Source organism: Marmota monax, unplaced genomic scaffold, assembly GCF_021218885.2.
Source record: "Marmota monax isolate L192 unplaced genomic scaffold, Marmota_monax_Labrador192_F-V1.1 WCK01_AAM20220418_F8-fsc00133, whole genome shotgun sequence".
NCBI classification, from domain to species: domain Eukaryota; kingdom Metazoa; phylum Chordata; class Mammalia; order Rodentia; family Sciuridae; genus Marmota; species Marmota monax.
The window spans coordinates 5030472-5058179 of record NW_026694821.1 but is presented as its reverse complement, the minus strand read 5'-3'; the positions used below and the strand labels follow the sequence as shown (position 1 = coordinate 5058179).

The 27708-nt window shown below is 37.0% G+C and overlaps 1 protein-coding gene across 2 annotated transcripts; it reads left to right on the top strand.

Annotated features, from left to right (window-relative positions):
• Window positions 1–25848, top strand: Kbtbd2 (kelch repeat and BTB domain containing 2). 2 transcript variants are annotated; one of them, XM_046426041.2, is made up of 4 exons: window positions 1–123; window positions 11896–12398; window positions 19645–19810; window positions 23137–25848. In XM_046426041.2, the coding sequence occupies exons 2-4, from the start codon at window positions 12229–12231 to the stop codon at window positions 24670–24672; spliced, it is 1872 nt and encodes a 623-aa protein (XP_046281997.1). In that variant the 5' UTR covers window positions 1–123; window positions 11896–12228; the 3' UTR covers window positions 24673–25848. The 2 variants fall into 2 exon arrangements, with proteins under 2 accessions (XP_046281997.1, XP_046281996.1); XM_046426040.2 differs by lacking the exon at window positions 1–123 and adding an exon at window positions 339–646.
• Window positions 25849–27708: the final 1860 nt, after the last annotated feature.

Sequence of the window (27708 nt, the reverse complement as noted above, 5' to 3'; positions counted from 1 at the left end):
TTTACGCTCGCCGTCACCTCGCGCCGCCCCCGCCCTTCCTGCTCTTTCCGTTTCTTTCTTCGCGCCTGCGCGGCCTCAATTGTTTTGGCTTTCCGGTGGGATCCAGCAAAGGAAAAGGGCGGGGTAAGTCAGCTGAGGGCGGGGGACGAGGGGCCTGTCTCGAGAACCCGGGAAACTGAAAAACTGCCGCTTGTGTCGACAGGCGCGCGAGGGGAGGGAAGGGAGGCCGGGGGAGGGGTGGGCGCGCTTGCGGGCGGGCCAACGGTCCGCTGCCCGCGCGCTTCCGGGCCGCGGAAGGGGCGAGAGCGCGCGGCGGGGGCGGGGCGCGGGCGGTGAGTTGGGCGTCTCGCGGCCCGGGGCTGACGAGGCGGCGCGGCTCCCGAGGGAGGAGTCTGGCGGCGGCTGGGCCCTGAGGAGCGTGCGGCGCTCCCGCAGAAGACGCTGCTTTCCGCACCGTACTGGCGGGCCGAGGGTGGGCGCGAGAAGAAACCGGAAAGAAGAGGCGGCGGCGCCAGCCTTCCTCGGCGGGAGGCGGAGGCGAGACCCCGGCCGGGGCCGCTGCGAAAGGGCCACGCCCCCGCCCCTGCGCCCGCGCGGCCTTGTGTGTTCGGGCCCGCCGGCCGGATCGAGGGACTGAGGGACTCGGGTGAGCAGGCATCGCGGGCGCTGGGCGGGAAGGGGAGCCTGTGGCGACCTGTGTGAAGAGTTGGGGAGGAAGCTTGTGGCAAGAGGGGGTTCAGCCCTTTGTGGCCCGGCGGGCGGGGGGCGGCGGCGGCGGCGGCGGCGGCCGCGGCCTCTTTCAAACCCGCGTCGCTTCCGCCGCGGGGGGAGGGGCGGGCGGCCCGGGCGCTCCCGCGGGGGCGTTTCCGGCCCGGGCCTGGGTTCTCGGTGGCCGCGGGTCTCCCAGGTGCCGCCCGCCCTTTCCCGAACAGCGCGCCTTCACTCGACTACCCGCGGTGTGTTCGCGACAGCGTGCGCTGGAGGAGGGCAGCCCCTTCCTTATGTTTTTGTTTTTGTTATGTTTCTGATGCGTCTTAAGTAAACCAAGAGCGGTCTAGATTAACAGAGATCCTATTATGGTCTACTAATGATTTTAAGGAGAAAGCAGAAGCTGCCCTTTGAGACGGGAAATTGTGTACGTGTTTACTTTAGACTGTGAAATCGTTAACTTATATGAACTCGACCACCTCCTTCTTATGAATTGGAAAGTAGTGGAGTAGCAGAGTATCTTAGTTCGCCGTCCCGCAGTTCTTTGGAGTTAACGGCTTTTTTCCTTCTGGCTGAGCAATCTTTAAGATCTCTTTGTAGTTACCTTAAAGGGAGAGGAATATCCGTTCCACTGTCTACAGGATTTCTAGAATGGTCAGTTTCCACGAATGCCTGTTCAAATTGAAACAAAGGATTCAGAATGGAGAAGTTAACTTTAAAAATGTATGCTTTGGCCAACGTCTACATCAGTTAGTCTCATCAAAACGTAGGGGACCAGGACTGGTCACGTGTTGTTTATACATGAATCTGTATGTCTGGCTCACTGAGCAATCAGGCATTCAGAAACAACCCTATCGCAGTACGCTCTGACGAAAATTAATTCTTACAGTGAAGCAGTTAGTTACCAGTTTACCCTACCCTGAATTAGGAATTTTTGCCTGAATTTGAGTAGTAAGGACTGCGCATCTCTTCCCAGTTGTGAATGAGTTAAGTTAGTAGAGAACTTTTTTTCTGGCAGTTTTTTTTTTCAAAAGGATCCCCCGCCCCCCCCCCCGACCTAAAATACATTCAGAAGTCAATTCAGCCAGTTTTCCAATCTCCATGGTGTGAAATTTTCTATTATTTTAATTTGGCTGGTAACTGATGTTAAGTTTACTGCTTTGATCTTTTGTTGGCCTAGTGCTTTTTTAATACCTTTTAGATAGGGTCCTAAAATCTTTAAGAGGTCTGTCAATTTTCTTCAGGACTATGGCGTTTCTCTTGAGCACGTTCTAGTCCACACAAGAGTGCTATTCTCTACGTAGTGCTCTTTTTCTCAGTACATGGCGTTGTAGAAGAGTTTGTAAGTTCTATAACTCCTACCCCTTTTTGCTCCCATAAGAAGCATTGTCATAAAATCTAATGTTATTCACAGGACCTGTAAGAAGATGGGATGGAAGAGACATATTCTAGTAGTTAAGTACACACTCCATGGATTTTTTTTTTCTCTTTGGTTATTGGAAATAATGAACTATTTCATCATATCTAAACATTGAACATTGTATTGATGGTGCATAGTAAATTCCTAGAAACTTGAGTGCAGTCTTTATAAAGCCAAAGAATACCTTGTTTTTTTCTAAAGATTATGCACGTTTAAGAGAAAAAATAATTATTTTGTTTGTCCACATTCCTAACACAGTTGGTACTGGGAAAAAGGACATACAAATGAAGATTTCATTCTTTCCTTACACCTCAGTCTTTTCCAGTTTTGTAGAGTTTGAATAGACCAAATGATATTTAAATAACTCAGAATGCCCAGTTTGGTTCCAGTAGTTTTTTAAGTGTATGAAGAGTGTTGCTGGTTCTCTTGGTGTGGATTTGAAGTGCTTCGATTCTTTGTAGGAGAAAGGAATTATTATAAGAGATTTGGAGAAAATATAATTATTTGACAAGAGAGACTTCCCTTTATTTCTCTACCCTATTCTCATGCCTCTGACAAGTAGTGACTTGTAATTTCTTTGGTAAGCTTCTAAGAAAAAGTTTACCTTCACTTTTACTTAAAGAAAGAAACTAGTCATAATCATTGTTGGCTAGGCTCCTCATGACTTCATACATGAGTGTTTGAATATCTAGGAAATCGACTGTGATTTAATAAATCATTGATTTGGTGGAAAATGAAGTTCCATGAAAAAGTTGAGGTCAGTTTTGCATTAGCATGCCTTTCCACAGCTTTCTTAATAAGACACTATACAAGGCTATGGGGGGGGGGGAATGTGTCCAAAATAAAAGGACATACTACATTCATATAATTACTTTATCACAGGTGGTGTGCCTTTTTTATTCTTTAGTTTTTTAAAAGCAAGATAACTTACTAGTCATAATACAGTACAGATTCTTACACTACCCTGAATTTGTTTAGGGTGCTGAACATAATAACCTGATGGAACCATTTGGTCTTTTCAGTATTATAAAGAAGGAACACAGGGGACTAGTTATAAGTTGTGAATTTGGCTAGAGAAAGAAAAATGTTGAAATTTATTAAACTAGAGAAATTCTTCAAAGGGCAAGGTGGTTTTTTTTGTTGTTGTTGCTACTTGTTAAAACTCAGAAAATTCTTTATGTAGCATTTGATAATCAAAAGAACAAATACTTTTGATAATTTTAAAGCAAACTTTCTAGCATCAGTGTTTTGTCCTACCAAAGGAGAAGCTTATCACATTGAAATGAAGAAAGATTAGTTTTTATGATTGTGCCATCATGACTCCGAATTTAGTTTTTGTGCACTGACATCAGTTTTCACAATACTAGTTTTTGATGAATTTGTTTTTTTTTTTTTTTTTTATGATTTGTACCATCAAAATATTCTCTAAAAACTTTGAATGAATTTTTCTTGTCTCAAATACTGTTTAGGACTGGGGATATAGGTCATTAATAGAACGTTTGCCCAGTGAAAACTTGGGTTCAATCCCCAGCACTGCCAAAAAACAAAATACCATTTAGCCAGGATGAAAAGAATTATTTCAAGTGCTGAGACCTCATAATTGTAATTTTTAGTCCTGGTAAAGGTATGGAGATCAGGAACTTGGAAAGTACTACAAAAGCTTAACCAGTGAGTGGACTAATGGTAATTGCAAAATTTTACATAGTAGTACTGTGTTTCAGGCCTTTAAACTCATTTAATCCTTGAATAAATCATTGAAGAGAGTTCTGTTTTTATTTTCATTTTACAGATGAGCAAACAGTTCAGTGCAGAACTAGGCTTTCAAACCAAGTAGTTTTGAGTTCCATGCTCATGACTTTTTTTTTTTTTTTTTTTGCAATACTTGATACCCAGAATACTCTGAATCCTTTCTAAGAGAAGTTTTCAGTCTTCTGTACTGATATTTGTAGCATTGAAAGATGCAGCACATTGAAAGTGTTTCCTGTGGATGAAATGAAGTATGTATCCCACTACCCTTTGTGGAGGAGAGATCTGCCTTGAACAGAGGGCCTCACACATGTCAGGCAAGTGCTCTACCACTGAGCCATGACTCCAGCCCCATTTTTAAAAATTTAATTATTGTTATTTTTAAAAAAAATTTTTGCTTTGTTGCCCAGATTGGCCTTGAGCTTGAGATATTACTGCCTTAGCCTCCTGAATAGCTGCAGTGATTATAATTATTATTATTTAAAAATATTTTTTTGCATTGCTGGGCTCAAAATTAGCCTTGTGCTTCTTGGCAATTGTTTACCACTGAGCTATGCTTCCAGCCCTTGTTTAATTAATTAATTAATTAATTTTGCAGTACTGGAGATTGAACTCAGGGCCTTATGCATGCTAGGCAAGCATTCTACCACTGAGCTACATTCGAACCCTTTAAAAAATTGTGCAGGCTGACATCGAATTTGTGATCCTCTTGTCTCAGCTTCCCAAGTGGGAAAATAGGTGTGTACCACTGTGTCCAGTCTTATTATTTTAAGAAATTCCTGGTACTAGGAATTGAACCCAGGAGCAGTTTACACTGCACTACATCCCCAACCCTTTCTATTTTTTATTTTAAGACAGAGTCTTGCTAAATTCCCATGGTTCGCCTTAAATTTGGCACTCCTCCTATCTCAGCCTTTCAAATCATTGAGATTACAAAGTGTGTGCCACCATGCCTGGCATCTTTCTATTATTTATCCTTCCTCCATTTTTTTTTTTTTAAAGAGAGAGAGAATTTTAATATTTATTTTTTAGTTTTCAGTGGACACAACATCTTTGTTTGTATGTGGTGCTGAGGATCAAACCCGGGCCGCACACATGCCAGGCAAGCGTGCAACCGCTTGAGCCACATCCCCAGCCCCTCCATTTTTCATTCATTGCTCAGTTATTTGTCTCATTTTCATATTCATAGTACTTAATCCCTTACTTTTTTTTTCTTGAGCCTGTAATCTTGCCTGATTAACATTGGGAAAGTTTGCTTTGCTTCTGTTTGTGTTTCTGTAACTCCTCATTAGAAGGGTTCTACTGATACACCACCTGTAAAATGATAACTAGGTTTCAAAATGAAATTAGTCATCTTCTTCCTCAACCCCCTCCCCCATGAAAATACTGCCTTCAGCCTCTGAAACCTTAGAAAGTGTTTGGAATGGTTTTAAAAATTTCAACATTTCATACATTTCTCTCTTCGTTGGTTCTTTAGTCTTTAATATCAATATTTAAAACCTATAGGACAAATTCATTGTTATTGTTATCTCTTTGAGTATTAGAGTAGTATTTGTGTAAATTTCCTTTGCAGATACTCAAGCATATTTTGCATCCTGAAGACCTAAATATTTTTTGTGTGTGGTGTTGGGAATCTAACCCAAGGCCTTGTGCGTGCTAGATAGGCACTCCACCACCACTGAACCCCAACCCCAGCCCTTTAATACTATTATAGGAAAGTGAAGTGAGCAATTCAGACAGTGAACTTATACTTATGAAATAAGTTTTTTCCTGCGTTTGTTTTTATGGTAAAATTGAAAAATCAGGTTAGCTCTACAAAGATTTTACTCTAGTCACTTTGATTATTTAAGGGAGAAAAATATTGAAATAATTTTCTGTAGGAGGTGTTTTAGATTTGTAAGTGGAATTGTGTGTCTGTACATTACTGATTAATTTTGATGCTTATTTAGTTGCAGGTTGTTTGCTTTGAAATGTTTTTGTGGTACTTTTACTCAGAACCTTTTAGACTTGAGTTTCTAAAAATATTAGAAGGAGAAATGTTTTCCTTCAGTTATTTCAATTTATCGTTTTACTTGTATAGGAAGTCCTTAGGTGTAAAAAATAAGCAGGACTTTGTACTTTTAATAATTAGTGGATAGAGAAAGGGATCTCATTTTGTGTGTAGCATTCCAACCTTACTCTTATTCTCTTCTGTCAAGCAAATCAGTTAAAACCATTGAACTGAGCTCAGGACTTGGTTGGGGGGGGCGGGAGAAGTTAAAAACATCCATAGTTTTGGGCTGGGGTTGTGGTTCAGTGGTATACCGTTTGCCTAGCATGTGAGAGGCAGAGTTCAATCCTCAGCACCACATAAAAATAATTAAAGGTATTATGTCCAATTACAGCTAAAAAATAAAAATAAATTAAAAATCGGCAGTTTTCATGTTAAAATACATAGTACTTTTCTTTGAGTATATGCTATTTGCATGGCTCCCATTTAATTTTTAATGCCAGTTGGCATTTTTCATTGTAGAATATATTATAATGATCAACTTTAGGACTTTCCTATTAATCTTCAAGTACTTGGTACCAGGAATTGTGGCATATAACAGTGATTTCCTATTTTTTTTTTTTAGAGAGAATTTTTAATATTTATTTTTTTTTTAGTTTTCAGCGGACACAACATCTTTGTTTGTATGTGGTGCTGAGGATCAAACCCGGGCCGCACGCATGCCAGGCGAGCGCACTACCGCTTAAGCCACATCCCCAGTCCGATTTCCTATTTTCTTTGGCCTTTGGTTCATCTAATAATCCATGTGTTCACTAAATACCTTTATACAAGAATTGTCTTGTATATATCTGTTTTTCAGATGTATATAGATGTGGTTGAAAAAACAGTAGTTTCAAGGTTTTTTAATATCATCATCATCATCAGTAGTGGCAGTAGTAGTAGTGTTTGTTTTTAGGTTTGGTTTTTAGAACAGGGTCTTGTTATATTGTCTATATTGGCCTCCAGCTCCTGGGCTCAAGAAATCCTCCTGCCTCAGCCTCCTAAGTCATAGAGAATGCAGGTGTGAACCCAGCTAAGTGTTTTCAAATCTGTATTAGCCTTTGTTGTTATTCCCCCCACCCCCCAACAAATTATCTGGAGAGAGGGATGTCTTCTTCATTTTTGAACCTTAATAAAAGGTATTCATAGCAAAATCTGTTTCTGAAGTCCATCAAACGAGCAAGAGTTTGGGAAGGTAGTTGTGTGATTAAGTGAGAGATATTAGAATATTCAATTGAGAAGAAAAGAATCTATACAGGTTAGGTTAAATAAGAATTACATGTAATTCAACTTCCAAAAATTTAAAATTTGTAATTTTTCTCATTTTTGTGGTCTGAAGGGAAAACATTCCAGCAAAAACTTCCAAGTATATATTTTAGTCACTGAGTCAATATTTCATCAAGCAGTCTAAAGCAGAGATTGGTACATGTGGCCTGTTTTTGTAAATAAAGTTTTATTGAAATACTCATATCCATTTATTTACATATTGTGTTTGGCTGCCTTGGGATGGGAGTTTTTTTTGTTTGTTTGTTTGTTTGTTTTTTTATATCATAGTTGGGTTCATCCAGACAAACTCATTGGACGCAGGGAGATCTTAACAGTCCCCAAACCCTAAAGTATCTTGTCTTTATGGTGAAAGAAAATATTAATATATCTTTGGAAAGTTTTCTTTTTTAAATTAGGTAATCATTATATATGTTAATAAAACTCGCAATATTTAAGTAGATCTTTAGTAAGTTGTTCTTTCTTTCCCAGTGTGAACCACTGTTAGCAGTGGAACCAAGCACCAAGCCTTTGTTCATTTTGCTTGTATTACAGTTTTTAAGGTAAAGAATAAAATTTCTCGTATTCTTGTTTCTATCATAGTTTGGAGTTCAAAGCTGTGTGAGGATGTGCACACGTGTTCCCAGCAACCCAGGAGGCTGAGGCAGGAGGATCACAAATTCAGCACCAGTCATGACACCTAAGCAAGATCCTGTCTTAAAATAAAAAGAGTGGGGAATTTAGCTTAGTGGTAGAGTGCCTCTCGGTTCAACCCCCGCTATCACAGGGGAACAAAAAGTTTGGAGTTCAAGACCAAACTTGGTGATAGAGTGATACCCTATCTTGGAAACAAACAGTTTTAGGGCTGGAAGTGTAACTGAATGGTAGAGCCTGTGCTCAATTTAGCATGCACAAGAACCTGGACTCAATCTGCAATACCCCACTCTTGAAAAAATGAATAAATAAATAAATAAATTAAAAGTTTGGAAATGAAAGACCAGAACAGTTCCATTTCAAGAAAAATGTTTTTAATATGCAGCTTGCTTCACTCTGCCTCTAGTGACTACTGTTTTTTAAAACACCATGTTTTTAATTGCCAACTATGGTTTTCCCTGTAGCCTATAGTGAGAATAAATGCACTTGGTGTTTTGGAACCTTTAATGATTGGCACCTCTCAACCTAGGTACTTCAAGTGCAATTATTGGCACTTAATAAATTCTCAATAAACATTCTTGAATTAAATTTAAGCAGCTATTAATTTATAATAAAATTAAACAGTTTCCTTGGTACCTGAGAATTATTCAATCTGAGGATGCCAGCTTCTAAGAATAACAGGAATATGTGACTTTTTGAAGTTAATTTTTGATGTAATATGGAATGGTATGAAAAACAATACAGTTAAAAGAAATTTTTGTGAAATATGTAATATTTCACTTCATAGTTAAGTATTATAGTACAGACTTTCTTTCTGTCTCTCTCTCTCTCTCTCTCTCTCTCTTTTCTTTCTTTTTCTTTCTTTCTTGTTAGATGTGTTATGGGGAATTTGAAACGTGTTGGTTGATCATCCTAAACTTTAGAACTATTTGTATGTTTAATTGATACATTTTTGCAGTCTGTGTTCCCAGAGAGATAAGATACTAATTTTGTTTTAAATTGTACTAGATATACATCTGTTTGAATTCCTGTTTAGTGTGATGTCTGAATGACTTCTGCTTATTTTAATGTAATTTTTATTTAAGATTTCTCTCGTGGATTATAAATCTAGCAAAATCCAGATAAAAAATAAAAATGAGACCCTCAAAAATCATTATAGAAAAATCAGGTCGTATAGAAAAATCAGGTCGTATCATTGTGTGGCTAATGAGTGACCAGACTTATCTATACTAGTCTCTAAGAAATTCTGAGATGTAGCAGTATATCCTTAAGTGCAACTTGGCCCTGGTCACCAGTTGCTGTCACTTTGTTTGAACATGGATGAAGACAATTTGGGGTCCTATAGCTGGGGTTAGGACTTTTGAGTTTATTAAGGCATGTATCCCCCCACCCCCCTTGCAGGCCTTTTGTTGCAGGGCTAGGATGGAACCCCAGACTTTACAAGTCAGGCAAGTGCTCTACTGAGCTATATGCCCAGCCCAAATGGATGCATATTCACGTGTGTGTGTGTGTGTGTGTGTGTGTGTGTGTGTATATATATATATCCCCATAGTTTTGATTTTTAATAAGGGGATGGGATTCAAGAAGGCATATTGCCCTTGGGGTTGTTAAAATTACTTCATGGCCTTGACATATCCTTCATATTGTTGTATGCAAACAAACACTTGTTTAAAAAACCACCTGCTCTGTCTCTATTCCTTTATTTTCCTTACATAACAAATGTCATAAATGCCTCTGTATGGGTGTCTTCCATGTACTGCTCTAAATGCATATATTTTTATGAGAAAAATCTTTATGAGTACCATTGATGTAGAAGGTATTAAGCATTTGCAATGCCAAATGTTGTTTTTTTGCAATACTTTACTTGCAATTTTGAGATTCAAAAAAATTAAAAGAAAAATTTTGCTAGTAAACCTGACCTGAAGAAGAAACATGAAAAAAATTATACATGAAGCTATGTATAATTTTTATTTTTTACAGTGTTTCCCCCAGCAAAGATAATGTGTCTACTTACGGAGCACTGCCCTAGAGTCCTTGAGAGGATTTTTTTAAATAGGATACATGTACCACATTACTGCTGTAAAATCTGAAAAATTCTTAGTTACAGAATATAACTGTCCCAAAAGTTTTGAATAAGGGATTGTGGGTGGGTATCTGCTTACTTGTGTGTATGAGAATGATTCTTTTTCTACACTCTTATAGCACCAGATCTTGCTGCATTATTAATGTGGCAATAGCCAGTGATTTTAGGTATTGTTAGCTTTAGAAGTTGGAGTAATAGAACTTAGATTTATAGTATAAATCAGTTCTGGAAAAGCAAAGATGCTACCTTAAATGAACCAAAGTCTCACTCTGCTTTTGCACCTGTTTTAGTTATTTCCATATTTGTTGGAATTTGACAGTCTATATCAAGTTAACAATTTGTGTAATAGTATAGCTTGGCAGGAAGATATGATATGATCTTCTTTTTGACATAATGGATGATATTTTGAGAGAAAAATATTAGTGGTTTTAGTGATGGTCATATTTATAGTTTTTAATGTCAAAATCACTATTTTCTGATTAAGAGATCTAAAGGTTGTTTAATAAAAGACGAAGAGGTGGTAGTTTTTTTTTTTTTAGTTATAGATGGCCACAATATTTTTATTTTGTTTGTTTATTTTATGTGGTGCTGAGGATCCAACCTAGTGCCTCATATATGCTAGGTAAGTACTCTACCACTGAGCCACAACTACAGCCCCGAGGTGGTAGTTTTGTAGCTTATAGTAGCATTTTGTCTGGATTTTCTCTCGTTTTTCTGTTAATTCCTTTGCCGCATGTTGTAAGTACTAAATTCCAAATAAGATTTCAAAGTGAAACTTTCATTCATCTGGAATTTTTTTGATGAATTGTACGCAGTATGACTAAAACCTAGGGTTTTTTTTTTTTTTCCTTCAAGTAGTTAGTTCTTCTAGCTTTTATATGTTGAAATAAGCCAATCTTCCTAATTTGAAATGCCATGTTTATCCTCGTGGTAGTCTAATGTCTTGTGTGTGCTTGGATTTATATTACATTGATAATACATCTTAATATTTAATGAGTCTTAACAAATTGCCCCCCCCCCCCCAATATTTTGACATCTTTTGTGCATTCTTACAGGTAATTTCCCTGAAAGTAAGATTCAGATGGTCTTTGTATTTAAACTAACTTACTAATTTGGAAAATATTCATATTTGAGTAATATGGCATTTACTGTTTTATGAACACATATTTCCCTCCATTTATGTTTTTTTTTCAATAAAATTGTATGCTTAAACATAAGATTCCTAGGAAAGATCCATTCTGCAAAGAAATACATTTCTTCTCTCACACTATTGACCTGCAGATTTTAGAATATATAGCTTAGGGCTGAAGGTGCTGCTCAGTGGTAGTGCTTGCTTTCTTAGCATGTGTGCAGGATTAGGTCCAATCCCAAGCACCTTGAAGAATATTCGCCCCCCCCCCCCCAACACATCCTACACATTGGAAATAAATAGTTTAAATCTATTTATTGTGTAGTTTAAATCATTTTAATTAAATATGAAGTCTTAACATTTAAAATATATTTAAAGATGACAGTCATTACAAGAGTGAGGGTTCTTACTCCCCTTTAATTATGGTTATGTGTTTTTGCTAAGCAAATAATTAGATCTGGTTTTGGCAACTTAAATTCTTTGAAGAAAAAAAAAGTATGCTTACTCCTCATGTGTTCCTATTTTCCTGGGATGTTTATACTTTGCATAGAAGACAGAAAGTTAAAACTCTTTAAGTGTTTTATTTTAGTTATACATGACAGTAGAATGTATTTTGACATATACATACATAGAATATAACTTCTCATTCTTGTGGCTGTACATGATGTAGAAAAACTGTTAAGTGCTAATTTTCTTTTTTTTTAATGTAGACTTTTAAAATGTTCATTTTTCTCATGTGTCATTTTTATTTTAATCTCTAAAGTTTAACTTCAAATAAATATAATTTATAAGCTGCCATTTTAAACATTGTAGTCTAGAAGTGTACTGGCCTAGATAATTTAACTGATCTTTTTTCTTTTTAGTTCTCTGGAGGATCATTGAACATAGGATGTTGCCACAAAATCTACCTCCTGTATTTTTCTCTTTTACTCATGAGCTGCACAATTGCAAATTTGAGCAGGATGTCTGAAGACCATGTTGAAAAACTCTGAAGAATCTAATTAACACAGGATGACCTAGCAGTGATTTTAAGCCTATAACAAGATACTATTCATTAGTGACTGTGTCAGTCTTGGTTCTGAATGCTGCAGATAACAGCAAGCAGACTTTCTCTTTTATTTCTGAAGTATTCACTTGACCTTCTATCAAGACTGACTTTTCTAATCTGTTCCGGGAGATATTAATGGAATACAGTCATGTCCACTCAAGACGAGAGGCAGATCAATACTGAATATGCTGTATCCTTGTTGGAACAGTTGAAACTGTTTTATGAACAGCAGTTGTTTACTGACATAGTGTTAATTGTTGAGGGCACTGAATTCCCTTGTCATAAGATGGTTCTTGCAACATGTAGCTCTTATTTCAGGTAAGTACTTTAACCTTGATAAGTTTGTAATTATAAATAAGATTGTTAGCTTGTTTTAGGAGGAATTCTTTTATATATTAAATTTTTTTAAAAAATTAGGTCTCGAGCTGGGGATGTGGCTCAAGCGGCAGCGCGCTCGCCTGGCATGTGTGCGGCTCAGGTTCGATCCTCAGCACCACATACAAACAAAGATGTTGTGTCCGCCGAAAACTAAAAAATAAATACTAAAAAATTCTCTCCCCCCCCCCCTTTGAAAAAAAAAATTAGGTCTCAATGTTTTGCTTAAATTTTCAGTTTAGATGATGTAGTATTGTCACTTTATTTCCTAACATATGTAACATACAAAAAAAGGTTTTACAAAGGCATAAATACAAGAGATTTTTTAAAATTACCTAAGGTAAAGTTTCAATGTTAGGGAGACATGAAGATTGAGAACACTTTTTTCTTTCAGAGAAATTAAAATCAGATAATTTTACTCTGGAGATATTCAAATACTACATTGAGAAAACAGTGATCCTTGTTTATAAATTTAAGTTGTAATAGACTAATAATTTTTAGAAGATAATAACTGTTATTATTTCCTTCACAAAAATGTATCTTTTTCTTAGACTTGGTTACTATTATTCTTGGGATACCTTTTTTAAAGCTTAACTTCACATTTTTTATGATCTTTTGCATCTTTAAGTTTCATGAAAAAGAATAGAAGCTGGACATAGAAATTGTTTTTTGTGTTCTGTACCCTTAAGTGGACTTTTATTTAATATTTGGAAAGGACAGGGTGAATAAAGATGAATTAAATGCATATCAGTGTATTCCTGCTACAAATGTTAACAGGGTAAATGAAGATCAGCAATGAATTAATTTCTGCTGCTCTTTAGTGGCAGCTATAAACAGGACAGATTAAACTGACCTTTCAAGGCTAATTTATATGAAGATAGAGAAACTTCACATTCCTCAATGTACCACATCCCATAATTGCAGAAGCTAAGGCCAAAATGCTAGTTGCCTAGCTGTGCCTATATTTTTTTATTTTGGTTGAATCTGAATTTTTTATGAAATTTCAGGCACTGATTTTTTTTCTCTGTCAGAAAGATTAGTCTGTTTGCAAATATTGATTAAAAAACCTGTTTAATCATTAGAATTCTGTTGGGTGCTTTTACAATTGGAGATCATTGGATTACAAAGCCAGAAATACTCATTTGGTGGGTTTGAGATATGAAATTGCATCTGTTTATTAGAATCTGTGTATTAAAGAACATTGTAAATGGTTACAATGCTGGGGGGGGGAGCGTTTTCCCCCTCCCCCCAGATATATTAACTTAGGTTACAGATCAAGGTTCCAAGTTCAGTCAATACCTTGGCTCATAAGTTTTCCTTTTTAATGGCCATTAATTATAAATTGATTACCTATTCATGGAAAGAGCTTTTTGCCTTAGTTATGGATTTTCAGATTGAGATTTGTAATTTAGGATCCTTTGTCATCTGATCTAACTTTCAAACCTGTACAGAAATTCTATTAATATTTTCTGTCTTTTCTTTATTTTGATCAGAAAGTAACACATGGGTTTACTTAGTTGTCTTCTATTTTTCCTCCTTTATTATAAAGTTTGTGACTGTAGAGATAACATTTTTAAAATTCTCTAGCCATGAGGTTATTTATCTTTAACCAATATAGTTGAAATTAGTGTTCTTAAAGACCAGGAAACTTGAATTTTTCATTAATATTACAATCTTAAAGACGAGTCCTTCTGAGACTTTCATTATTTCTTATTACTAGCAGTTCCTTTTTTTTTTTTTTTAAGTTTCCTTGATCATCTGAAGGAATATGACCTCCCAAAAGCAAGTCATATATTTTATATTTATGAAATGAGTTAATAGTCCAGTATATGTTTGTATTAAAGCTACTTATCACAAAGATCTTATCTGTGGGTCAGTTGAATAGCAGTAAGAAGAAAACACCCATATATTAATAATATTCTTGCCATATATGATCTTTTATCTGAAATGGGTAAATTATTGTATACTTTGATCTTTTTCCAAGTTTTCTTCAACAGGATTCCACTTTCAGGTTTCCAGATGTTACATACAGTGCTACTACAAATTTAGAAATTCTGCCTATTAAACTAGATATGTTCTTCCTTTGTGGTTTGTGTTACCTGTACCATCCCATCAAAAACCTGTAGATACTTCTGAATAGTAGTTTGTATTTCCTGGTAACATTTACTGAATGTTTTAGACCCCAAATGAGAGAATTATTTGAGAATTAACCAGAACTTGTATGGTACTTAATCTGTTACTGTATTATGTAAATTATGATTTGCTTTTGCTTAAAAATGTCAGTTTGAAAGTTTCAGATTGGCTAGGCTTCTACTATTGTTGGTCTTTAGGAAACTCATTTACTTTACAGAAGTTCATTAGTTTGTTGTCAATAAAGCATAATTTAGGAATAACTAATCTCCGTGCCTCTGTATAGTCAGCCATTCTCTTGCCCTTAGTCCCTTTTCAAAGTTACTGCCTTCTAGAATAAAGGTAAAAACAACCGCTTGATCCCTAAATATTTCATTTTATTTTGAATGTTTTTTTTTAGTTGCTAGATGGATACAATACCTTTGTTTTATTTATTTATTTATTTATTTATTTATTTATTTATTTATTTATTTATTTATTTATTTATGTGTATGTGGTGCTGAGGATTGAACCCAGTGCTTTACCATGTACAAGGCGAGCGCTCTCCCCGTGAGCCACAACCCCTGCCCTAAATCTTTCAATTTTTTTTATACCTTTATTTTACTTATATATTTTTATATGGTGCTGAGGATCGAACCCAGCACCTCTCACATGTGCTAGGTGAGTATTCTGCTGCTGAGCCACGACCCCAGCCCCATCTTTCATTTTTATTCAGAACCTTTACAGTTCTTTTTCAGGTTGCTTGTGATTATCTCCCATTTTCCATGCCAGAAAGGTGAAGCTGGTAACAATAAGTGTTTTGAACATTTTTTAAGAACATTTCCTGGCTCTTTATTTTTCAGTCAAATTTATTTGTGGCCATTCGGTGTCCTTTAGTGGGAAGTCATTGATCACCCTAATTGACATTGTTTGTACCCCCTTTCCACTCCTTGCTTGTCTGGAATCAAGCTACCATTCTTATTGCTCATTCTGAGCTATATTAGAAGTCATCTGTGACTAATTGCTTTTACGGCATTTATTTCCCTTGACTTCACAATTTTAATTTTTCTTTTTTTTTTTTTTTTTAGTTGTACTTGGACACAATATTTTTATTTATTTTTATATGGTGCTGAGGATTGAACCCAGGGCCTAACATGTGCAAGGCGGGCACGCTACCACCGAGCTACAGCCCCAGCCCAACTTCACAGTTTTGACACCAGTTTTTGAGTAGTATTATGCTGGTCTGATGATTATTTCTCTCATGATTTTATTTTTGGTGGTACTGGAGATTGAACTCTGGGGTGCTTTACCACTGTGAACCCAGTGCCTTGTGTAGGCTAGGCAGTTACTCTATCACTGAACTACATCCCAGCCCTCTTTCATTGGGATTCTTTTTTTTTTTTTTTTTAATTAAAAAAATTTATTTATTTATATGTGATGCTGAGAATTGAACCCAGTGCCTCACACATGCTAGGCAAGTGCCTACCACTAACCCACAATCCCATCATTGAAATTCTTGAGTGGGTTTTTCTTTTGTAGTTTTTTAATCTTTCTCACATAACTTACCTGTCTTTAGTTTCTACTGCAAGAATGTGTCACCTTCATTGTTCCACTGATATTTAATATTTATCTGATTATTATTTCCATTTGACCCATCTGCCTTTAAATCACATATATCCAAAATTTAACTTACTTTTCTCCTGGGATTAACTTTTCTTCTTGGATTTACAATTTTTCTTTAAATGGCTAACAATAGTTTTTCAGGTTCTTAATAGAAAATGAATAGGTAATTTTGACTCCTCCTTGCCTGTTTTGTGCTCTATCCCATTGCCTTTGTTCAGAAAATAATCAGGACTTGTAGGCCCTTTGTAATATTTTTTGTATCCATTTCTGGCACCTTCATCTCAGGTGTTTTAATTCTCATTGCTGTAGCCTAAAACAAGTTTTCATACTGCTAGTCTTTGGCTCTTGAAGTCATCCTGCAGTACATTTTATCATGTTGAATTTTTTTTAATAGTTTTTAGTTGTCAGTGGACCTTTATTTTATATAGTGCTGAGGAATTAACCTAGTCCCTCACACATGCTAGACATGTGCTCTTCCACTGAGCTACAATCCCGGCCCATCATACTAAATCTTGACTTAAAATCCTTTAGTCTTTTCCATTATGTACAAGAAAAAGCTCAGACTCCTCCTTTTTTTTCATTTTTGGTGCTGAGGATTGAACCAGGGCCTTGTACATGCTAATAAGCACATACTCTACCACTTACCTCTTATCTTACTTTAAAGGCTTTCCATGATGTCTTAACTCATCATTCCAGTTTATTTTTCAGTATCTCCATGAACCTTATGTATTCAACTATGCCCCTTTAACAGTTGGATCTACCATATTTTATCAATTTTGAAGGTGTCCCCCAACTCTTCATTTTTTTTTTAATGTTCTTTTTAAGGTGGACACAATGTCTTTATTTTATTTTTATGTGGTGCTGAGAATCGAACCCAGTGCCTCACATATGCTAGGTGAGTGCGCTACCACTTGAGCCACATCCCCAGCCCCTCTTCATTTTTTGAGACCAGGTGCTAAGGTTTTGAGGCTGGTTTTGAATTTGTGATTATCCTGCCTCAGTCTCCCAAGTAGCTGGGATTACATGGATATACCATCATGTCTGACTCCTCATCTTATCCTTGAGAGGCCAAAGCTAGTGATTGTTATGATGGATCCCATTCTTTTTGGTGTGGGGGGATGGGGGAGTAATGATGATTGAACCAAGAGGAGCTTAATCACTGAGCCACATTCCCAGCCTTAAAAAATTTTTAAGCCAGGCCCAGTGGCACACATCTGTAATCCAGATGGTTTGGGAGGCTGAGGCAGGAGGATCCAGAGTTCAAAGCCAGCCTCAGCAAAAGGAAGGCACCAACCAACCCTGTCTCTAAATAAAACACAAAAGGGTTGGGGATGTGGCTTAGTGGTTAAGTGCCTCTGATTTTACTGGCTGGTACCAAAAAAAAAAAAAATTTTTTTTTTTTTTTTGAGACAGCATCTTGCTAAGTTGCTTAGGGCTTCACTAAACTGCTGAGGCTAGTCTTGAACTTGGGATCTTCCTGCTTCAGCCTTCAGGGTTCCTGGGGTTACAGGCATGTACCACTGTGCCCTGCCTGATGTCTCATTCATTCTTTTTTTTTTTAGTTGTATGTGGACACAATACCTTTATTTTATTTGTTCATTTTTATGTGGTGCCAGGGATTGAACCCATGCTTCATGCTTGCTAGGCACCTGTTCTGCCACTGAGCCAACCCCGATCTGCTATTCTTCCCCCGCCCCAATATTTTTAATCGTAGATGGACACAGTACCTTTATTTTATTCATAAGTTTTTATGCTGAGGATTGAGCCCAGTGCCTTGTGAGACTCTACTGCTGAGCTACAGCCCCAGCCCAGCCTGCCATTCTTTTTTTTTAACATTACAATGATCTTGACATATCATACATTTGATTCAAATGGGGTATGAATTCTTATTTTTCCACGTGTACAGATTGCAGGATTACATTGGTTATACAGCCACGTTTATACATACTGCCATACTAGTGTCTGTTGTATTCTGCTGCCCTTCCTATCCTCCCCTCCCCTCCCCTCCCATCACCTCTCTACCCCATCTACTGAAACACATTATTTCTCTCTCTCTCTCTTTTTTTTCCTTCCCCCTTTATATGTAATTTTAAAAAAAACAAAACATTTTTTTGGTTGTTCTTGGACATAATATCTTCGTTCTATCTATCTATCTGTGTGTATGTGTGTGTGTGTATGTGTATGTGTATATATATATATATATATATATATATATATATATATATATATATATATAGTGCTGAGGATCAAACCCAGGGCCTTGCACACCTTCTACAACTGAGCCACAACCCTAGCCCCGCCTGCCATTCTTTCTTTTTTAATCATTCTTTTTTCTTAATCACTACATTTAGGGGCTTTTCTCTTCTATGCATATACCCTATCTCAAAGAATAAAATGGATTGGGGATGCAGCTCAGTGATTAGAGTGTCCCTGGGTTCAACTCCCCATTCTTATTCTCAGCCCTAGGTAACTACTAATCTCTGTTTATTTTCCTTTTTTGAACCATTTCATATAAATGGATACTTGCAGCGTGGTCTTATGTTGGTTTCTTCACTGAGCATGTTTTTGAAGTTCATTTATGTATAGTTTTTATGAACATTTCTTTTTTATTGCTGAATAATATTTCATTTTCAATTATCCAAAAGAAAAGGATATACAAGAACTATGCCATTATATATAAAAGACCTGTGCAATTTTGGATTTTGTCAGGTGTATCCTGCAGCCAGTACTGGGGTCACTCCCCATTCTTAATCTCTGCTCTAGGTAACTGCTAATCTCTCTGTTTATTTTCCTTTTCTGGACTAATACAAATGGATTTATACAATATGTGATCTTATATCTGGCTTCTTCACTGAGCAGCAATGTTTTTGAGGTTCATATATGTTATAATATTTGTCTTTTTTTAAATTTTATTTTTTTTTGGTTGTAGTTGGATACAATACCTTCATTGTTATTTATTTATTTTTATGTGGTGCTGAGGATCGAACCCAGCACCTTACACGTGCTAGGCGAGCATTCTACCGCAGTGCCACAACCCCAGCCCCAGTATTTTTTTTTTTTTTTTATTGCTGAATAGTATTTCACTGTACAACTATAAGGAGTAGATTAATTTTTTTTAGTTGTATGGAGGCGCAGTGCCTTTATTTTGTTTAGTTATTTTTATGTGGTGCTGAGGATTGAACCCAGTTCCTCATGTGCTAGGCAAGCGCTCTACCACTGAGCCACAACCCTGGCCCCAGGAATAGGTTAATTTATATGTGTTTACCCACAATGGATAGTGAAATAATCTGGTATATCTCTGGGACTGGATCATACATGCTTCTCTGTTGTTTCCTTCAATAAACTTCTTAAGTAAATATTCTAAATAAATATCTCATGTTGTCTAATCATTTCTTTTTAGTTCTGCATTTGTTTTACACTGAATTCTTCAGCTTTGTTTTCCCATGTTCTACTATAGGGCTATGTTCATGAGTGGACTAAGTGAAAGCAAGCAGACACATGTACACCTGAGGAATGTGGATGCTGCCACCTTACAGATAATAATAACTTATGCATACACGGGTAACTTGGCAATAAGTGACAGCACTGTAGAACAGCTTTATGAAACAGCTTGTTTCCTTCAGGTAAGCAGTTTTTTCCCTCTCGGTTATGTACTTCAGTTGGTTTATTTTGCAGGAAACATTGTTTTGCTGATATTTCATGTATGTAGTTTTCTTATTGCAGATTTTAAAGGGGAACTTTTTTTTTCTCTATTTATAAAATGTGAAAAGAGATAAAAGAATAGGTTTTGTTTCACTGGTTAACCTAGTTTTATAATAGGAACTTAATTAAAAAGGTAGATGATAATTTCATCCTGATTTCATATTCTGCCTAATATGCCTGCGAATTTAGATTTCAAATTAATCTTAATGTTTTTAAATTTAAATGCTATAATTTTCCATGTTTAAAGCTTAAACATATTAATGTCTGGTATTTTCAGAGTTTAGGTTTTCATGGAAATTATTGAATTTAAATATTTATAATGGTTATAGGACTATATTAAGTTATTAAGAAATAAAGTAAAACAAAAAGTGATGGTTGATATAGTGTGATAAACTGTATTTTTCTCTTACATTCCCTTTAAAAAAGTTTTTTTTATTGTAGGTGGATGCAATATCTTTGTTTTTATTTATTTATTTTTTATGTGGTGCTGAGGATCGAACCCAGTGCCTCATGCATGCGAAGCAAGCACTGAACCACTGAGCTACAACCTCAACCCTCCCTTTTTTAATTTTAAGAGGAATATAAGTATTTTCCTCATTTCTTTTCATGTTTTGTAATAACACTACTTCAGAAACTTTCTCCATTGGTTAAATTTGGGGAGCAAAAAGTTCATGGTACCTCATAGGTATATGATAAACGTGTGCTAATAATTACGAATGACACTAGTCAGATGTTAATACCTGAGTATAACTCTGGGAACTAGAACTCAATTCATTCCCTATGTAGCTTCTTTTCTTTTCAGTCTTGTACTGTAAAATTGTGCAGTATTTTGTGTCTACAGTTTTGTGGAAGTTGAGGCTGTAGTAGCTTTATTTTGTGCTTTAGACTCAAAGGTATTCACATCCTGAATTCAAACTTGGAAGGGAAAACTGCTTACTGTAAGCATTGATTTTTCTGTAGTTTGCAAGTTTTTCTTTAAGCCAGGAACTAAAATAATTGCTAAGAAATTGATGCATTTAAAGAAATTCAGATTCTGGAATACTTACTGTAAATAAATTCACATTCTAGAACATTTAATGTTAATATCAACACTGTTCCTTATAATTCTTTCCTGCCATATTAATGAAAGTCATATTGCTTACCCAGATACAGCAGAACTCTCTCTCTCTTGGGTTGGGTTGTCTGGTAAGCCTGAGATATAGGGCTTTTTATGACTACTACTTGACTTTCATTACTAATCATGCAAAGTAATTTTTTTATTTTTTTGGTACCGGAGATTGAACTCAGGGGCACTCTGTCACTGAGCCATATCCCCAGTCTATGTTGTATTTTATTTAGAGATAAGATCTCACTGAGTTTCTTAGCGCTTCGCCATTGCTCAGGCTGGCTTTGAACTTGAGATTGTCCTGCCTCAGCCTCCCGAGCATCTGGGATTATAGGCGTGTGCCATCACACCTGGCTCAAAGTAATATTTTTAGATACCAGACATTTACTGATGCTTCATGTAGATTTTCATCTAATCCTTAACAATAATCGTTTGAAGTAGACGAGAACTATTTCACCATTTTATATGAGAGAAAAGTGAGGCCTAGAGAGAGAGGTAAAACAACTTTCCTAATAGTACATATGTACTGACTGGCCAATCCAAGTTCTGAATTCAAGCAACTTTATTTCTCACTAGGAACTGTTTCTGGTTAATCACTAGGATGCTGAAAAAGTGTTGTAGAAGCACTCTTTTTTTTTTTTTTTGTAGTGCACTCTGCCACTGAGCTATATCCCTAGCCTCTTTTATTATTTTGAGATAGGGTCCTGGTAAGTCTGGACTGGCCTTGAACTTTCCATACTTCTGCCTCAGCCTTCTGATAAGTAGCTGGAGTATAGGTGTGCACTACCAAACTTGGCTGTAAGTAGCACTTCTGACCAATGGAGATCTACTTTTCCTTCTTAGGAAGAAAGAAACAGAAGCTTAGAATAGCAAAGTGTGTCATTTAAATGTAGGTAACATAGGGCTGGGAGTGTAGTTCAGTGGTAGAGTACTTGTCTAGGATGTGCCAAGGACTTGGGTTTGATCTCTAGCACCATACAAAAATAGTAGGTTATTTATAACTTACATAAATGTGGTTTACTGTCTTACCTCTCTGGATAAGAATGGTAAATTAATTTTTATTTATTATACATGATTTTCTGGCTTCATATGACTGCCTTATTTCAATTGTAAAAGGTTTGAAGTTTGGGTTTTGGAACTGGGGACTAAACCACCCATGAGTGCTTTACTGTAAGCACTGATTTTCTGTAGTTTGCAAGTTTTTCATAAAGCCAGGAACTAAAATAATTGCTAAGAAATTGATGCATTTAAAGAAATTCAGATTCTAGAATACTTACTATAAATAAATTCACATTCTAGAACATTTAATGTTAATATCAACACTGTTCCTTGTAATTCTTTTCTGCCATATTAATGAAAGTCATATTGCTTACCCAGATGCAGCAGTACTCTTCTCTCTTGGTTGGGTTGTCTGGTAAGCCTGAGATATAGGCTTTATATCCCAGTCCTATTTATTATTTTATGTGGTGCTTAGGATAGGACCCAGCGACTCACACGTGCTAGGTGAGCGTTCTACCAGTGAGTCACAACCCCAGCCCCCAGGCTCTTTTATTTTTTTAAATGCCTATTCAGTACTGTATGATGGGTTTTGTGGCTGGGAATTGAACTCGGAGGGCTTTACACATGATAGACAAGCACTCTACCACTGAGCTACATCCCTAACCCACCTCAGACTTTTTTTTCTTTCTTTATTGATGCCTTATAATGATACATAGTGGTATTCCTTGTCCAGCCCTTTTTTAAAAATTTTATTTTTAATTTGAAACAGAGTCTCACTAGTTTAGGCTGTCCTTGAACTTGTGATTCTCCTGCCTAAACCTTCTGAATGGCTGGGATTACAGTTGTGTGCCACTATGCATGGCGTGTACTCTTTCTTGGACAGGTGTGTAGGCCTTAGGTGAGAGAAAGAAAATGCAAAACTGCAGTTTTCTATTATTACTGGAAGACCTTATTTCCTTAGTCCTAACCTTAGTCCAAACACGTCTATATCTTAGATAAAAGTAAAAGTTGGGGCTGAGTGTGTAGTTCAGTGGTAGAGCATTGCTTAGAATGCATGAGGCCTGGAGTTCAGTCTCTAGCACCAAAACAGTAAAATTGTCTATCTTGCTTTTACCAGCCTTTTTTCTGTTTGTTTTACTTTAGGTAGAAGATGTGTTACAACGTTGCCGAGAATATTTAATTAAAAAAATTAATGCAGAGAATTGTGTGCGATTGTTGAGTTTTGCTGATCTCTTCAGTTGTGAAGAATTAAAACAAAGTGCTAAAAGAATGGTGGAGCATAAGTTTACTGCTGTGTATCACCAGGAAGCATTTATGCAGCTGTCACATGATCTACTGATAGACATTCTCAGTAGTGACAATTTAAATGTAGAAAAGGAAGAAACAGTTCGAGAAGCTGCTATGCTATGGCTAGAGTACAACACAGAATCACGATCCCAGTATTTGTCTTCAGTTCTTAGCCAAATCAGAATTGATGCACTTTCAGAAGTAACACAGAGGGCTTGGTTTCAAGGTCTGCCACCCAATGATAAGTCTGTGGTGGTTCAAGGTCTTTATAAGTCCATGCCCAAGTTTTTCAAACCCAGACTGGGGATGACTAAAGAGGAGATGATGATTTTTATTGAAGCATCTTCAGAAAATCCATGTAGTCTTTACTCTTCTGTCTGTTACAGCCCCCAGGCAGAAAAAGTTTACAAGCTATGCAGCCCACCAGCTGATTTGCATAAGGTTGGGACAGTTGTAACCCCTGATAATGACATCTACATAGCAGGGGGTCAAGTTCCTCTAAAAAACACAAAAACAAATCACAGTAAAACAAGTAAACTCCAGACTGCCTTCAGAACTGTGAATTGTTTTTATTGGTTTGATGCACAGCAAAATACCTGGTTTCCAAAGACCCCAATGCTTTTTGTCCGCATAAAGCCATCTTTGGTTTGCTGTGAAGGCTACATCTATGCAATTGGAGGAGATAGTGTAGGTGGAGAACTTAATCGGAGGACTGTAGAAAGATATGACACTGAGAAGGATGAGTGGACAATGGTAAGCCCTTTGCCTTGTGCTTGGCAATGGAGTGCAGCAGTTGTGGTTCATGACTGCATTTATGTGATGACACTGAACCTCATGTACTGTTACTTTCCAAGGTCTGATTCATGGGTAGAAATGGCCATGAGACAGACTAGCAGATCCTTTGCTTCAGCTGCAGCTTTCGGTGATAAAATTTTCTATATTGGAGGGTTACATATTGCTACCAATTCTGGCATAAGATTCCCCTCTGGCACTGTAGATGGGTCTTCAGTAACTGTGGAAATCTATGATGTGAATAAAAACGAGTGGAAAATGGCAGCCAACATCCCTGCTAAGAGATACTCTGACCCTTGTGTTAGAGCTGTTGTGATCTCAAATTCTCTTTGTGTGTTTATGCGAGAAACCCACTTAAATGAGCGAGCTAAGTATGTCACCTACCAATATGATCTGGAACTTGATCGGTGGTCTCTGCGGCAGCACATATCTGAACGTGTACTGTGGGACTTAGGGAGAGATTTTCGATGCACTGTGGGGAAACTTTATCCATCCTGCCTTGAAGAATCTCCATGGAAACCACCAACTTATCTTTTTTCACCAGATGGGACAGAAGAGTTTGAACTGGATGGAGAAATGGTCACACTACCACCTGTATAGTTGTGGAGTTCAGGGAGTGCACGCCTGATTTCATGCGCTTTGTCATTTCCTTTGCTAAATGGGAGGATATGAAAGGACTAAATATGAGTACATAAATATCTATCTTTGATAAATTTTATTTTTATGCCCTACTTAATATTTGCATCAGTATAATATATATCAGTGAGTCTTACAGAAAGATATGCTTCCATAATTGAAATAGGTTATTCAATAATGAGAAACTTTTATGTGTATCATGAGAGCATAAGTCTGATTATCTTACATTGTTAGCCCTGTGTATGTACAGTTCAAGAAGTTCACTTACAAAAGTAGTTTCCTGTTCCTAGTGTGGTATATCACAAATTGTGCTGAGGTTAATTCAGTATATGGATTTCATTCTTGTGCTTCTGTTTTGAAGTCCTGGAATACAGTTTTTCCAGTGTAATTAATTCAGCTGCACTTAACACTAATGTCCATGTTGGTATAGAAATGTTGTCTAAATCCTATACTATAGTTGAAGAAGATCTTCCATAACTTCATGGTATTACACAGGGAAAGCTATGACTGCAGGATCAGTCTAACTATACTATTAGGTGCATGTACTCTCTTTCCACTAACTTATACTTGTCTGTCTAGAATACAGGTTGTCCATTCAGCTGGTCATTTGCCAGGTGTGGACTTAAGTTGCTGGGCTTGCAATATGAATTGCTAGCCCCTCATTGTGCGGGTCTGTGTGGAGCTTTAATCAGTAAATGTCTCCACTTCTGTATTACATTAACATTGGCTCATGCATATAACTACCTGCTGCTGATGTAGTTCTCCATCTTAAAGTTTTAGAGTGGGTTAACCAGGTCATTACATCTTAATTTAATAACAAGCATTACTGTAGAGTGATTGTGTATAGGTATCTGTTAGCTGTCAGGGTGTGTTTTTTTTTAACCTGATGTGTGTGTGTTGGGGGGTTAGGATTAGGAAGGTGAACTGTTCAGGAATTTTCTGCACAAGCTGTGCAGAAGAGCAGATAACTAGCGCTGCTCTGGCATTAATCCCAGGAACCACTAGCAGTAGTGGGGCGCCGCCAATCTAACATGAGCACAGGTGCTTCATGACAAACATTACTAGCATGTTCAACTGCATAATGTTCTGGCACTGTATTTTGAATGACATTAATTTATTAAATAAATTGTATATATTCAATTTGTTTTTGTTTTGTGGTGGGAACGGTATAACTGCTTTTAGTTTGGGTTGTACTGGGTCACCTTAGCTAGTTGTAGGTAATTTCATCAGAATTTTGAGATGGACACATACACACACGCACACACACACACACACACACACACAGATACGTAATAGTCTCCCATTACCTATAGTTTCATTTTCTGCAGTTTTAGTTAACTTAGATCTGAAAATAAGTGGGAAAGAACAGTTCATAAGTTTTAAATTGTAGGATGTTCTCAGTAGCACGATGAAATCTTTCCATCTGTTCTGTCCTGCAAGGGACATGAATCATCACTTAAGAGCCATCGCTTGTCATGTTTGTGTACAGAGAGATACTGTGTTTGTATAACTTATGGTCTATTATAATTTTTCTGTTATTGCTAATCTTACTGTGCCTAATTTATAAGTTTTATTACAGATATGTATGATACAGGAAAAATCAGGATTTTATACTACCACAATTTTTCAACTTTGCTGACATACTAGAATCATCTATGGTTGTAGTTTCTTTTTTTTTAAATATTTTTTTTAGTTGTAGTTGGACACAGGGCCTAGCACATGCTAGGCGAGTGCTCTACTGCTGAGCCACAACCCAAGCCCCTATGGTTGTAGTTTTAAAAGCTTGGGGTAAGCTGGTGCTGGGTGCATGCATGTAGTCTCAGCTACACGGGAAGCTGAGATAGGAGGATCACTGGAGTTGAGACCAGTCTGGACAACATAGCAAGACTAAGACTCCATCTCAAAGCAAATATTCAGAACAAAGACAAACACAAAGTTTGTTGTGCTGCTTGAATCTAATCCCAAATTAGATCCACAAATGAACCACAAGCTGTTGATGGGTGGACACAGCAACAATATCTTTGAAAGCATTACAGGTGATTCTTTGGTACAGTCGTACTTGAGTACCATTCATTGGTTTAGGCCTTAAATATTTAAGGATTGATTTAAGTTTACCAGTCTTCCTAGAGCACATCTTGGTCATGTTTACAGACATTAACTTTCTTCTAGTGAAGTTCAGATTCTTCATTACACTCACTTTTTTTGTCCTGGGACTGAACCCAGGGCCTTGCATGTGGTAGGCAAATATGCTGAACCACTCAACTATACCCCAGCCCATCCTTTAGCTTTAAGGCCCTCTAAAATTTGTCTTTAAAATTACCTTCACAGTCTTAAAGTGCATTGTTTCCCCATCAACCTTATAATCAGGCATTTGCTGTACTTTTTATGTTACTCATAGAATGGTCTTTTTCATCACAACTATCTTTGTGTTTTTCTGTATTATTCAAGTTCTGTTAAGGTAGTTTTAAAGTCAGTGTTTTTCTGATGCCATTTCTTACTCTGCTGAAAAGAATCACTTCTGATCTTTTAATGCCTAGTATCTTGCTCTTAATTGTACTGGTAATTCTATTGAGTATTCTTTTATCTGTTTTAATGCTTTTTTTTTCCTAAGTAAAATGGTCATTAAGAGTGGAAATTATTTTATTTACAGCTATATCCCCTTCAGTGCAATATAGTGCACTGTATATAGTTGATACATACAAACGTTGTATGAAAAGCAGATAAACACAAAAGAAGTATGTTATAGTCTGCTGGCTCCAAGGCAGAAACATGATAAAAGAATATGGTAGAGAAACCTAGCTCTGCTTCTGGCAGCTGGTAAACAAAAGGGTTTCAGGGACAAGATACAATCCCCAAGCGTGTGCCCTTGTATTCCCAGTGACCTACTTTTTCCAATTGTGCCCTGCTGCTTTATTTTCCATCACCTGCAGGTAGTCTATTCAGCCATCAATGGTTTAATTCTTGTGCCCTGATGAATGCTGGGTATAGTAGTGCAGGGCT